We start from the raw sequence: 13,557 nt of genomic DNA on the forward strand, positions 1-13,557 counted from the left end.
TGTTCAGAATATGATTGCAAAAAAATACCTTATACACAAAATTATACTTGATAAAAGTATGTTCAAGTTTTAAAGCATAACTTGAAAAGTACTGAAATGATTTTAGAAATAAAATATGTAGAATGAAGCTAAAACTATATGGAATCTAATAATGATAAGTTTATAAATCAATTATTGCAAACTTATTTGGTATAGCTTTCTAAAAACACTCTTATACATAAAATTATACTTGAAAAAAGTATGTTCAAGTTTTAAAGCATAACTTGAAAAGTACTGAAACGATTTCAGAAATAAAATATGTAGAATGAAGCTAAAACTATATGGAATTTAATAATGATTAGTTTATAAAACAGTTAATGAAAAGTTGTTCAGAATATGATTTCAAAAAAACTCCATTATGCACAAAATTATACTTCTAAAAAGTATGTTCGAGTTTTAAAGCATAGCTTAAAAACTACTGAAACGTTTTTAAAAATAAAATATGCAGAATAAAGCTAAAACTATATGGAATTTAATAATGATAAGTTTATGAAACAGTTATTGAAAAGTTGTTCAGAATATGATTTCAAAAAACTACAAACACTACATACACCAAATTATGCTTGAAATAAGTATGTTCAAGTTTTAAAGCATATCTTGAAAAGTACTGAAACGATTTCAGAAATAAAATATGCAGAATAAAGCTAAAACTATATGGAATTTAATAATCATAAGTTTATGTAACAGTTATTGAAAAGTTGTTCAGAATATGATTTCAAAAAACTACATTATACACCGAATTATTCTTGAAAAAAGTATGTTCAAGTTTTAAAGCATAACTTGAAAAGTACTGAAACGATTTCAGAAATAAAATATGTAGAATGATGCTAAAACTACATGGAATCTAATAATGATAAGTTTATAAATCAATTATTGCAAACTTATTTGGTATATGCTTTCTAAAAACACCCTTATATACAAAATTATACTTGAAAAAGTATGTTCAAGTTTTAACGTATAACTTGAAAATTATTGAAACGATTTTAATAATAAAATATATAGAATAAAGCTAAAACTATATGAAATCTACTAATGACAAGATTATAAAAGAGTTGTTGAAAACTTGTTCAGAATATGATTGCAATAAACACCCTTATACAGCGAATTATACATGAAAAAAGTATGTTAAAGTTTTAAAGCATAGTTTGAAAAGTACTGAACCGATTTCTGAAATAATAATATTTAGAGAATGCTTTGCAAAAAAGACTTATTAATGTTTTCATTTTTAAATTTATCAATTATTCAAAATCTCTTAAATTATTTTTAGATATGATGATGTGACTATTTCTTGACTAAATTTAGAAAAAAAATATGTGAAAAGCAAGAGTAAATCTTCGAAAGTTTAATATTGCAAGGTAATTAAAGCTCACGTTATCCATTTGCAAATCGGGTGCAACATGTAAAGAAAAAACAGTAATTATATTCGAATGAATCGATGTGAAATGTGAAACACTCACCTCGAACCTGGAGGGGATCTCGCCGTACCGCAATCCCCTGAACCCGTAGAACATCTTCTTCCTGGACTCAGTCTTTCCAACGCGCCCACGGATCTTTCCATCTTTGATCTCGATTTCCATAGTCCGGATCTGCAATCACAATTAGCGTTAACGAGCGACGCCGCCAATTAATTTGAATCTCTTCCTGCGGAAGAAGAAGCAAAAAAAAAACACCTCTTCATTTGCGCAAGATGCATTACTGGTGAGCTTAGGAGGAAAAGAAAACAACAACAACAAGAAATATCTTAGTGAGCGAGCGCGTGCGCGCTCATTTGTTTCTTACGCAACGTAAGATTTTACCTAACTGTAGCAACTTTCCCATTCGTATTATATAATCGATCTGCGCACCGACACTTTTTTCTTCTTCTTCTTCTTCTGTATTTCTCTTCTCCGTTTCTTCTGTTCATGTTCACCTTCGCAATTTCGGTTCTCCAAACGCAACAAAACAAATGAACAAACGTCAATTGGAAAGTTAAGAACAAATGAATGCAGAAAAAAAACTGAATCAAGAGGGTCATTAATTTCTCGATGCAAGACGTAACCGGAAGAAAGTGATGATTATAACATTCTCGTAACTAATCATTACTAAATATTGTAATTTTGAAAATATTATTGCGTAAGTTTGATTAAGTCATTTGCGTTATTTTAACTACATGACTATTTCAATAATTCGTTTTTTTTTTTTCGAAGAAAACTTACATAGTTTAAAATAATGAGAATTGAAACAATGTTATCGAACATGCAGATTGTTTGTAGCTTATTTATGGTATTTCGTTTTCTTTTGGGATAATTGGAATACTTTTAAAGTGCGAACATGTATATAGCTGTTTCGAGTATTGTTAGCAATTGGTTTTGACAGAAGACTGAATGATTTATTGTAGAAATTGATGGGGAATGTTGATTTCCATCAAATGTATTTTGAAAATGAAATACAATTTTTTTGATATATTGATGGAAATATTTGTAGATTTGGTAAATTATTATTGAGAATTTGGTAAAAAATCAAATTGAAATTTTCTTATTTTCAATTAATTTAATTGGATTTGAAAATCGATCGGTTTTTAGGTGAAAACTGCAAAATTTGTAAAAAAAATCTTATCTTTTGCGCTGTTATAATTGTCTATTTCTTAATTCTTATTCATTTTTTGAGGACTATTGAAATGTTAAGTGTATTGATGAATTGATTGGAAACGTGCATTTGTTTCTGATGTTTTTTTCAAAATCGTTGGCTTTGATAAAGTTTAATCTGACATGAAAACAAACGAATCTGTTAAGTTAATTGTAAATGTGTGTATTTTAAATATCTTTTTATAAAGAAGAAAGTTAATATTTGTTACTGATGAGGTTAAATATAAAAAAAAAGTTGGATTAAAGAATTAACTGTTAATTTATTTCAAATTTAAGTAAAGACAAACGTATTGGTAACTTGATTGGAAACGTGCATTTGTTTCTAATGATTTTTTCAAAAACGTTGGCTTTGATAAAGTTTAATCTGACATGAAAACAAACGAATCTATTAAATTAATTGGAAAAGTGTGTTTTTGAATATCTTATAATTGTCTATTTCTTGATTTTTATTAATTTTTTGGGGACTATTGAAATGTTAAGAGCAAAATGCTAAATATTACGTTTTTCCATCTTAATTTCTCTTTTCATAGAAAATGTTATACATTTTTTTATATAAATTCATGAAGAAAAACTTAGTTTTCTATATTAACTTTTTGGAAAAGTATGCAAACCAAAATTTTATAATTTTGCTTCAGAAACATAACTTGAATTTAAAAAAAAAACATATTTTGTATTGTCATTAGTCTCTTTTTCTCAAATTTATTTATTTTTTTTAGAAAATAGTTGGATTGCAGAAGGAAATTGCAAAATCTTACTGTTTTATATAAGTTTATAAATGAGAAATTGGTTGAATTATATAATAAAAATGTTACAAATTATTGCAGAAAAGTCATTTACACTCTAACCATTCTCCATTTATCAATTTTATATAGTTTTGGAGATTGTTAAATCCTATTAACAAACACTTAAGAGTTTTTGTTAAAAAAAATCGTTCTAAAATTGAAAATTCTATTTTCTTTAAAAGACTTGATCAAAGATGCTACAATTCTATATTCATAGATTCTTTACTATTATAAAGTAGAAAATTTCAGTAATTTTTTGTTGAATTATAGAAAGAAAGTTCGAGTTTTGTGCAATGAATAAATTTCTTTATTTTTTTTTTAAGCAATAAACAGTTTATATAATTTCAGAAATACATAGAATTACTCTCGTTTTTTTTGTTGTTTTAAATTCCAGCCACGTCTAAATAGTTCTAGTCGACTTATTTTAATTTTCTACTTAATTAAAATAACTAGGAAATAACAAACAAAAAAAAATACATAAGTAAAAAAAAATATGAAATAAACGGTTTTGAAGAATGTTGCGTGTTCTAAAGTTAAATGTTGTATGTAGGAGTAACTGTCAATTTTTTCAATTGTTTTAACGTATTATTATGTTGATTGGAAACAAATGTTAATTATTATTGCTGTGTTAACCATAGCAACTGTCAATTAATTAAAATATTAAGTTAAGACAAACGTATTAAGAAGTTGATTGGATAAGTGTGTTTGTTGGTTATACTTTGTTGAAGAACGTTTGTCTTTGATTAAGTTAAATGTAAACAATGTTAGTATGAAGGAAAACTGTTAATTATGTTAATGTCATTTGGAAACAAACGTATTTCTTGAGTTAATTGGATTTGTTTAATATGTTTTATTTGTGAAAAAAGTTGATATATTTTTTTTTTATAAAGTTGAATAGAAATAAAGTTGGATAACTGTTAATTGAAAAGGTGAGCGTCTTTTTGAAGAATATTAGATGAAACACTTTACAATCTTAGGTGATAACAAACGTATTTTTGTAGGAAGAAAGTTAATATTTGTTGTTAAAGTTAAATATAAAATTAAAGTTGGATTGAGAGTTAACTGTTAATTTACGTTAATTTTAAGTAAAGACAAACGTATTGTTAACTTGATTGAAAATGAGCTTTTATTTCTAATCCTTTTTTTTGAAAAACGTTGGGTTTGATAAAGTTTAATCTGTCATGAAAACAACGAATCTGTTAAATTAATTGGAAATGTTTGTATTTTGAATATCTTTTTATATAAAAAAGAAAGTTAATATTTGTTACTGATGAGGTTAAATATAAAATTAAAGTTGGATTAAAGAGTAAACTGTTAATTTACATCAATCTTATGTAAAGACAAACGTATTGTTAACTTGATTAGAAACGTGCATTTGTTTCTGATTCTTTTTTCAAAAACGTTGGCTTTGATAAAGTTTAATCTGTCATGAAAACAAACGAATCTGTCAAGTTAATTAGAAATGTGTGCATTTTGAATATTTTTTTATAAAGAAGAAAGTTAACATTTGTTGTTGATAAAGTTAAATTTAAGTTGAAGTTGGGTTTAGTCTTAAGTGCAAACAAATGTTTAATGAAATTGATTGAAGAATCAAAATGTTGAATGAAGTAGTAAAACTTTTCGATGTTACGTAAAAAGAATCGTAGGTCGATTGGAAAGGTGTATTTGTGCATTTGCAATTCGCGGACCGGCGAAAAAGACGGAATTCGAAAGGTTTCCAAAGTTTTCGTTCGGAGCGGCGATAGAAAGTCTCGTTTGGAAGAAAGAATAAAAAGGGAACTTACTCTGGCGTAATTCAAAATCTTGTCCGTTTCATCTGGAGGATTCCCGCTGAGGGCTGCAGTTTGCGCGTCCGACCATCGGAAGAGTTGAACGACGGTGAGGAGAAGCACCGAAGAGATCAGCAGCATTTGGGAAGAGATGCGGAGGAGAACGCGCGTTCGTCGTCCGGTCTAATGGGTAATAAAGTCGCGGTGCGCAGACATTGCCCACCAGCAAAGAATAATTCCCCTATGGAGGAGAGAAAGAAAGAAGGAAAGAAAAAATATAAATAAATCGGCAAGTGCGAAGGACGATTGATGTTGCGTACGGCACGGAGCGACGGAAAAATCGCGTTGTGATCTTGTGAAGTGAAATGCAATGATAATAATAATAACATCATAATTATAACGAACGTTCACTCTCGGCCGGAATGGAATCTGTGCACGCATTTTCTTTTTTTTTCTATTACTATTACCATTTGTTCAAGGGCGTTTACTCAATTTTCCGATTCGCTTTTTTTTTCGTTGTTGTTGTTACAGCCTACATAGATTATAAAATCTGCGTCTACAGTTGTCATTTTCAGATTTACCTGCATTTACTCCCCCGAAATCGTTGATGACCTTACCGACGCATTCTCACCTTCCTCCACATCCATTCGTTAACGAGCAAACAAAACGTTGCGCAAAGGACCTTCCGAAAATTAGATACACGACATTCCAACAAGTCAAACTGTTATTTTTTCTTTCTAACAATTCATTTTTAAATTTACAAAGTAACAAAGTTTTTATTTCTTATTTTTGCATATTGAGTATGTAGGAAAACAATCACGACTATTAATAAATTTAAAAGTAAAGCTATTAATTTAAATCATTGTTCGTTCAAAGCGGTGCAAGAAAAGGCGCAAATTGCATTTGCAGTAAACATTTCATTCCGAGACGATTGCATTATATATTTTATCACTACGTATTTCTTCGAAGCTTTTACTTTTGTTACGTGTTTTCTTTTCAATAGTATTTATTTAATTTAAGTGAAGAATCGAAAATTTTCCATTAAAAGTTATAAAATTGTTAATGATTAATTGAAAGAACGTTTGAGTATCAAAAAAGTACTAAATTTTATAAAAATTATCATATTTTTAGTGAATATCTTTAGGAACTGTTAATTGAAATAACGTTGAGTCTCTAAAAAAGTACTAATTGTTTTACTATATTTTCTTTAAAATTAAGAAAGAAATTTGGATTTTTAGAAAAGTCTCATAAAAATTATCAAATTATTTTAGTGAATGTCTTTCTTAATTTACTGTATTTAATTTAATTTTTTACTGTATTTTCTTTAAAATTAAGAAAGAATTTTTTTTAGAAAAGTTTCATAAACGTTATCAAATTGTTAGTGAATCTCTTTATAAACTCTTAATTGAGTCTCAAAAAAAGTACAAAATTTTTAATGTCTTATAAAAATTATCATATTTTTAGTGAATGTCTTTAAAAACTGTTAATTGAAAGAACGTTTGAGTTTCTAAAACCAGTACTAATTTTTTACTGCATTTTCTTTAAAATTAAGAAAGAAATTTAGATTTTAGAAAAAGTCTCATAAAAATTATCAAATTGTTAATGAATCTCTTTAAAATCTCTTTAATAGAAAGAAAGTACTAATTTTCACAGTATTTTCTTTAAAACTAAGAAAGAAATTTGGATTTTAGAAAAGTATCATAAAAGTTATTAAATTGTTAGTGAATCTCTTTATAAACTCTTAATTGAGTCTCAAAAATCTACTAAATTTTTAGTGTCTTATAAAAATTATCATATTTTTAGTGAATGCCTTTAAAAACTGTTAATTGAAAGAACGTTTGAGTTTCTAAAAAAAGTACTAATTTTTACTGTATTTTCTTTAAAATTAAGAAAGAAATTTGTATTTTTAGAAAAGTCTCATAAAAATTATCACATTCTTAGTGAATCTCTTTTTAATTGAGAAAGAACGTTTCAGTATGAAAAATGTACTAATTTTTAAGTAAATTTCCACACATTTTTTTTAATGTTTTCTACAAATATGTACATCAATATCTTGTTAGCGTATATTTATGAAAATGACAATGAAAAATTGTCAATTGAATAATTAAGGAAAAGGTGAAGGATGATTTGCTTGAAATGCGCAGTTCAAATAGAAATAAACTACTCTTTAAGCCTTCAAAAGAAGCAGTTAGTAAATTGGTAATTTCTTGAGGACTGCGAATAGTAGATTCAATAATAAGTAAAGAATCTTGATGAAAAATTGTTGGGAATAAATAGCAAAGTTTAGTAGAATTACAGTTTCTTAAGAAAATGTAAGTCTTAAAACAAATTTATGTATTTTTTTTACTATATTTCTTCTTCTAAATGAATCAATTACAAAAAGTATAACTGTGGATAACTTCTATAATTGTCGTTTCACTAAGTGTAATACTAATTAGAATGTTGCATAGTTAGTAAAAATAGGATTTATAGGGTGAATTCAAGGTATATTAAAAATGTCAGTTGTGCAATGCATAATTTTATTCATAATTTCCCATTTGAATCATAACAAAAATCGTCTACAACATCAGTTTTAATATCCACCGTATTTTCCATTGCGGTGTGGTTCCGGTTCGGATTTGCCTCCTTTGCCATACGGTTCAGGTTCTGGTTCGGATTTACCTCCTTTACCACCTTTGCACGGTTCAGCCTCAGCTTCTGGTTCCGGTTCAGGCTTGGGTTTATCGTCCGGCTTCTTCTTGCCCAACTTCTCCTGCTTACTGAGCGAAGCTGAAGACTCCGAAGAGTACAGGATCACGCAGAACGCGACGACGGCGAAAAGTACAATACACTTCATGTTGAATGTTGTTGCTATTGATGCTCAAACCGAACCCCAACCACGGTTTATATACCAAAGTTCTTCCACCTGGAAAATTTCGTAATTTCACGTATTCACAGGATAACGAACGAAAATACCGCAGCAAGTCACGTTTCGGGAATGCGAGACAACTATTTTTCTTGTTTACCGACTTAAAATTACAAAAAAAGAACATTCATTCATTCAAAACTATGTAAAAGACGAATTCTTAAACTAAAGTTTATTGTACAAAAAAAAAATACTTAACATTACATAAATTATAATAAGTCCTTTTCTGAACGGATATATTCACCGATATCGCATTGATGGAATGCAACTGTTGCCATTGGATCAGCATGCTTGCATTCTGCAGTCGATAGCGAAGCAACACCAAAACCTAATGGTAAGTCTTCCATGCTGTAAACAACGACACCGCTGTACTTCTCAGTGTTTTCACTAATTCTGCCCATGCCTCCTTTGGTCACATGCTGCCCGTACAAGAACTGCTGCTCGGCTGAAGATTTCAACCACATCTTACATTGCGCGTATGGCGCCAAATAATTGAGAGCTGTGATCTGAAGGATGAATTTGTTGGATTTCGTGAATTTCCCTATGCAGGTGCCAGCGCAGACCAACTGTTGCTGGGTGAAAGTGTCCGACAACTTCATCAGCTTCTCGGACAAATAATAAACCCTGTCCTTTTTCTCGCGAAAGCAGTAATTGCCATCGGGTCTCTCGATTAATACCTTCACATTGGGTCCAACACTGAAAACAAATGAATTAAAACTTAATTACCTTAGAAATTTTTCAACACTTACTATTTCGCTAGTTTCTCGAAGAGAATTTTATTCCTTTGCTCTGATAACCTCTTCATGACGACACTTAGTAAATACAAATTAGTTTAGTAAAGATCTCAGTCTCGGTGAACCGTTGTCAACAGATTTATAACCTAAGAAATCCACATGGGTTTATCTTCATCAGCGCCACCGAATTGCAACTATTCAATTTGAGCGCTAAATTTTCGAATATTTAAACTATTTCCTCAACTACTTTCATTTTATTGATATTGCTCAAGTAATCACAAATAATTACATATTATCGTTATCAAACAGTTGTTTTGTCATGAGGCTGATTTTCTGGGTTTTCTGCACGATCTCCGGACACTTTTTCTTCCTCACCAATCGGCAATCTTGGAAGAATCCTTCGTTCTTTGGAAACCCATTGGTGCCATCCTTGAAGGTGGTCATTCCTACAAAAATAAATAACTATTAGATAGAAGATTGTTCAATATTTAAATTTGAGCAATTACCAAGACCCCACATCTTTCCACCGCGAAACTCTCCCTCGTGTTTCATACCGTCGGCCCTCCAGAAGACGCCGTACCCATGGAACCAGCCTTCAGAAAACTCCCCTTCGTACCTTAACGTAATAAAGTTTCAAAGAAAACTTTTGTTATAGATTGAAATTTCAAAGAAATACTTTGCCCCATCGGCGAATGTGAGTATTCCCAGACCATTGAACATCCCATCCGTGAAGTATCCATCGTACCTGGAACCATCCGGGAAAAGCATATGCCCAATTCCTTCGCGTTTTCCACCGCTCGTCCATCCACCCACGTAAATAGCACCACCCTCGTGCCTATACCCACCGATCTTGGCAACTTTAGCTACAAGTTTATAATATTAATTATTAATAACAAAATATAATCAATGATAAACCTACGTATTTCTTTCTCCATTTCTTTAGCTTAATTGTTTTAATAGATCAAATTGGATTACAATTTAAATTAAATTAACGAACGGAACAAAGTTGAACTATTTTGAAATTTGAATAGTTATACAACCAGTTGTACAAAGATGTTAATTATAGCATAAAACAAAGTTAATTTATGTTATTATTTTTATATATTCCAATTAATCATTAGTATATTATCACAATTAAAATGAGTTTGGCGAATTCCAGTAGGTACGTAACGCGATTCTGGCGCGTGTACAGGGGTTACAGCAGACCTAACCTTAAACAACAAATAAATAGGTAATAATCAGTGATAATTTGGTAAATACGTTATAATTAATCTATTTTATTTTAAAAGAAGTTTCTGCGCTTTAACAAAAACAAATGAGAATGAAGGTAAGCTGATTGAATTTTCTGTTAATGAGTTTTTTTTTAACTGTATATTTGAAGATCCGATTAATTTGTTGTGGAACTGTGGGCATCAATCATACAATGAATCGTTGTCAGAGAGGATAAACAAATTGCAGAGAGTATGGCGGACACTGAACACATCCGAGTTGGAGCTGTGCAAGGCTTATTTGAAAGTCAGCATGGAGAATGAGATGAGTGTGGATCATAAGGAATTCTTAACATCTCTAAAGTGTAAACCTGACGAGGAGATTCTTGTGCTTCTATTGGAAGCAGTTTGTATGAAGGGTGATGTGCAGAGTGCTGTAGATGTGTTAGCTGAGATGAAATTGGCTGGAGTGGCTGTGGATGAGAGGATTTTCAATGCGCTTTTGTTGGCGCACATAATCAAAGGGTAAAAATTATTATGTCTTTTTCTGTGGAAATTTGTATGTGTTGTCTTTGCAGCGGAATGGAGCATGGACGTTCCGTTTTGAAGACCATGAAGACCGCGCACATCGAAGAGTCGGAAAACACGAAGTGGATGATGTTGAAGGGTTTGGCTCAGAATAATAGTCTGAAGGAATTCGTCGATGTTTTAGGTAGTATGCAGAAATTGCAATTCAATGAGAGTAGATTCTTTGATCTTCTCACGATTCTTGGATCGCGCGGCCATCACCTTTGGATTAACGATGTATGAAGTTTGTTTCTATTATTGCGATGGAGAAATCACGTTGATTTGTTGCTTTTAGTTTGTGGACTTCATTGGTGTGGATTCAATATCTAAAGTGACTTTAAGCAAGTTGGAACCGGTCTGTGTGCAGTTGGTGCATAGGAAATGTCCAGAAGCTGCCTTCCACATCTACAAATTACTTATAAATCCCGAGAATATCAAGAATTATGGAAGCAATTTGCTGCGGGAAATGATCAACGCCGAAATAGTAAAATTAGCTTAAGAGATGTTTTAATTTTTACTTAAGCCAATTGTTGTTTTAGCCAATCGAAACGGTGATCGAAATGAGTAAAAGTCTGATCGAGAACGAATTGAATCCTCAAGCTCTGATCGACGTGACGGAAACTGCGCTACGAAAAGGATTAGTTAAAGAATCTTTGCTACTGTTCAGAAATCTCGATACTGTTAGGCCGCATTTCTTTTGGCCCTTGATCAAAATCCGTGGAGGTGAATTGGGCGAAGCCGGAGCCATCGAGATGATGGATGAAATGCAGTCGCTGGACGTGGTTCTCGATTACGATACACTCGAATACTATCTGCTTCCCTACTGCGACATTTCCAATCCGAACTTCTTCATGCAACGCGTTAAATTGAAGCGGAAGGAGATCTTGACTCCACTAGTTTCGTTGCTGCTGAAGCAGGGTAATATCAAGGGTGCTCGAGATATGAGTCAGCTGGATGCGGTGGATTCGGCTAGACTCTTGAAGCCTTTGTCCGATGCTTGGAAGAAGCATAGAGAGAGTACGTTGATCACGGAGATCCTGCAGAAGATCTGCGAGTGCGCGCCGGTCAGTTCCGATCACACCGGTACGTTCCTGCTGAGATGCTTGAAGACCTGCAAAACCGGAGACGATTACGACGATTTCTTTACGTTGGCGGAGACGGTGAGGACGAAGCGTTTGACCGTATCCTCGTTGGCTTCGGAAGATATGACTAATAACTTGAAGTTTTACGGGGCCAAGTGTAATTGCAAGGACGATCTCTATAAGGTTTTAGATAAACTCATTGATATTGCGAAGAACGAGTCTTTGCACATCGAGCATCCGGTAAGTTGAAATTATAACAATATTTATCGATTTGTTATTGATTTTTTTTGTGTTTTAGCGCGACATGGGATTGGAGGATTTGGAATGCCATTTGCAGGAGTTAACCAATAAGGGTATGGAAACGCGCGGGGTCATTAGAAAAATGATCCAATTGCATGCAAGTAAAGGTAACTACAAGCGAGTGCAGGAGCTGAGGGATTTGTTTAAGGAGAGCGGATACGTGGAGACGGCCGGAATGAAGTCGTCGTTGCTGCATGTACTTGTGAAATCCGGCGAACTGAATTTGGCGCTCGAGGTGTACAAGGACATCAAGAATTCGCAGGAGGACTTCGAAATCGATAGTTTCAAAGCCATCGATTTGGTTACGCTTTTACTGCAGACTGGAGGAAACGTTTACGAAGCAATCGATATCCTGAAGATCGAGGCTAAAGTGAACAGGACGCGTGGCTCTCTGGACAGGAACTGCTGGAAGATGTTGAATCAGGCGCAATCGCCCGAAGACGCTTTAAAATTGTTCGAGTGCATCATCGAAAGCGGATACTGCCAAGTCAACAACATGATCTTAGGACCAATAGCAAGGAGTTTCCTGAAACAGTAAGATGATCATTTCGGACATCAAATTCATACTTATTTGTTTGCTTTCGCAGAGGTGATTTTAAGGGGGCCGTAGAATTCTACTGCAAATGCACACAAGAGTACAAATGCACTCCGCTTCAAATGGAGATGTTCCTTGTGTTGATCGAAGCTAAGGAGCAGGATTTGATCAATACGGTTTACGAAGCGACCATCGAAGTGCACGGGTCTTACGGAACGCAGATTTCGTTCGCTTCGGCTCTGGCGCAGAAGGGGTTGGAAAAACCTCTGGCGAAATTCCTTGTGGTGAGTTCTTCTCCATTATATTTCTGCAAGATGTTAAACGTGCATTTCATTTTGAAAGGGCATGAAACGGTTTCGGGACCATGATTTGGATAAGCGGTGCGAGAAGTGGATCTACGAGAACAAGATGTTACCAATGAAGACGTTGGCGCTGGCCTCCCGCAGGATAACGTCGCAACCCATCAAAGTTTCCATCATCCATTCGGCCGTTTTGAAATTGTACAGTAAAACTAATGACTGTGAAGGTGCTTTGGGCTACTTGAAAGAACTCGAGAACAACGATATGACCGTGGACTCTAGATTCTACGAGGACCTGAACAGATTGTTGACCAGGTGCAACTTCCAAGTGCCAAAATACGTTGCTGATAAATGTTGATTATTTAATAAAAGTTATTGTTAATCTTTGTTTCATTTTTTTACTGAAAACCATGACTTTAATTAAAACTTCCTAACAACTTAAGATAAAATTTCCTTACCAGGAAAACCTTCTAACGTATATAGACTAAAAAGAAACATTAAATAACTTGGGAATAATTAAGTTTATGTTATGAATATTTCAAGAGAGATAACTCACGTTTATCTTCATTCATTAAAATGACATATGTTATTTTATATATTAATTAATTTTAAAATTCCGTATATTTACTCACAAACAACAATAAGTAATAAACACTTGATACATTACATTCCTTCTTTCAGTTATTGCCTAACTTTTGCTTGTAATTCGAAGT

General features: G+C 32.5%; 3 protein-coding genes across 4 annotated transcripts; 1 reads left to right on the forward strand and 2 right to left on the reverse strand.

The window, feature by feature from the left end:
- Nucleotides 1–7,719: 7,719 nt before the first annotated feature.
- LOC108561946 (60S ribosome subunit biogenesis protein NIP7 homolog) lies at nucleotides 7,720–9,020 on the reverse strand. Its single transcript, XM_017920101.1, has 2 exons — nucleotides 8,869–9,020; nucleotides 7,720–8,815 (listed from the first exon to the last, which is right to left on the reverse strand). Exons 1-2 carry the CDS (start codon nucleotides 8,922–8,924, stop codon nucleotides 8,329–8,331), a joined length of 543 nt encoding a protein of 180 aa, XP_017775590.1. The 5' UTR covers nucleotides 8,925–9,020; the 3' UTR covers nucleotides 7,720–8,328.
- A 75-nt stretch (nucleotides 9,021–9,095) lies between these two features.
- Nucleotides 9,096–9,824, reverse strand: LOC108561947 (MORN repeat-containing protein 4). The gene is made up of 4 exons (XM_017920102.1): nucleotides 9,773–9,824; nucleotides 9,530–9,716; nucleotides 9,360–9,469; nucleotides 9,096–9,299 (listed from the first exon to the last, which is right to left on the reverse strand). The coding sequence occupies exons 1-4, from the start codon at nucleotides 9,786–9,788 to the stop codon at nucleotides 9,139–9,141; spliced, it is 474 nt and encodes a 157-aa protein (XP_017775591.1). The 5' UTR covers nucleotides 9,789–9,824; the 3' UTR covers nucleotides 9,096–9,138.
- A 95-nt stretch (nucleotides 9,825–9,919) lies between these two features.
- LOC108561944 (leucine-rich PPR motif-containing protein, mitochondrial) lies at nucleotides 9,920–13,230 on the forward strand. 2 transcript variants are annotated; one of them, XM_017920099.1, is made up of 9 exons: nucleotides 9,920–10,084; nucleotides 10,143–10,180; nucleotides 10,235–10,586; nucleotides 10,640–10,865; nucleotides 10,924–11,112; nucleotides 11,168–11,950; nucleotides 12,009–12,544; nucleotides 12,598–12,829; nucleotides 12,888–13,230. In XM_017920099.1, exons 1-9 carry the CDS (start codon nucleotides 9,993–9,995, stop codon nucleotides 13,200–13,202), a joined length of 2,763 nt encoding a protein of 920 aa, XP_017775588.1. In that variant the 5' UTR covers nucleotides 9,920–9,992; the 3' UTR covers nucleotides 13,203–13,230. The 2 variants fall into 2 exon arrangements, with proteins under 2 accessions (XP_017775588.1, XP_017775589.1); XM_017920100.1 differs by having other exon boundaries at nucleotides 10,146–10,180.
- The last annotated feature ends 327 nt before the right edge of the window (nucleotides 13,231–13,557 follow it).

The sequence above is a fragment of the Nicrophorus vespilloides genome, unplaced genomic scaffold (assembly GCF_001412225.1).
Source record: "Nicrophorus vespilloides isolate i.1.1-1 unplaced genomic scaffold, Nicve_v1.0, whole genome shotgun sequence".
Lineage (NCBI taxonomy): Eukaryota > Metazoa > Arthropoda > Insecta > Coleoptera > Silphidae > Nicrophorus > Nicrophorus vespilloides.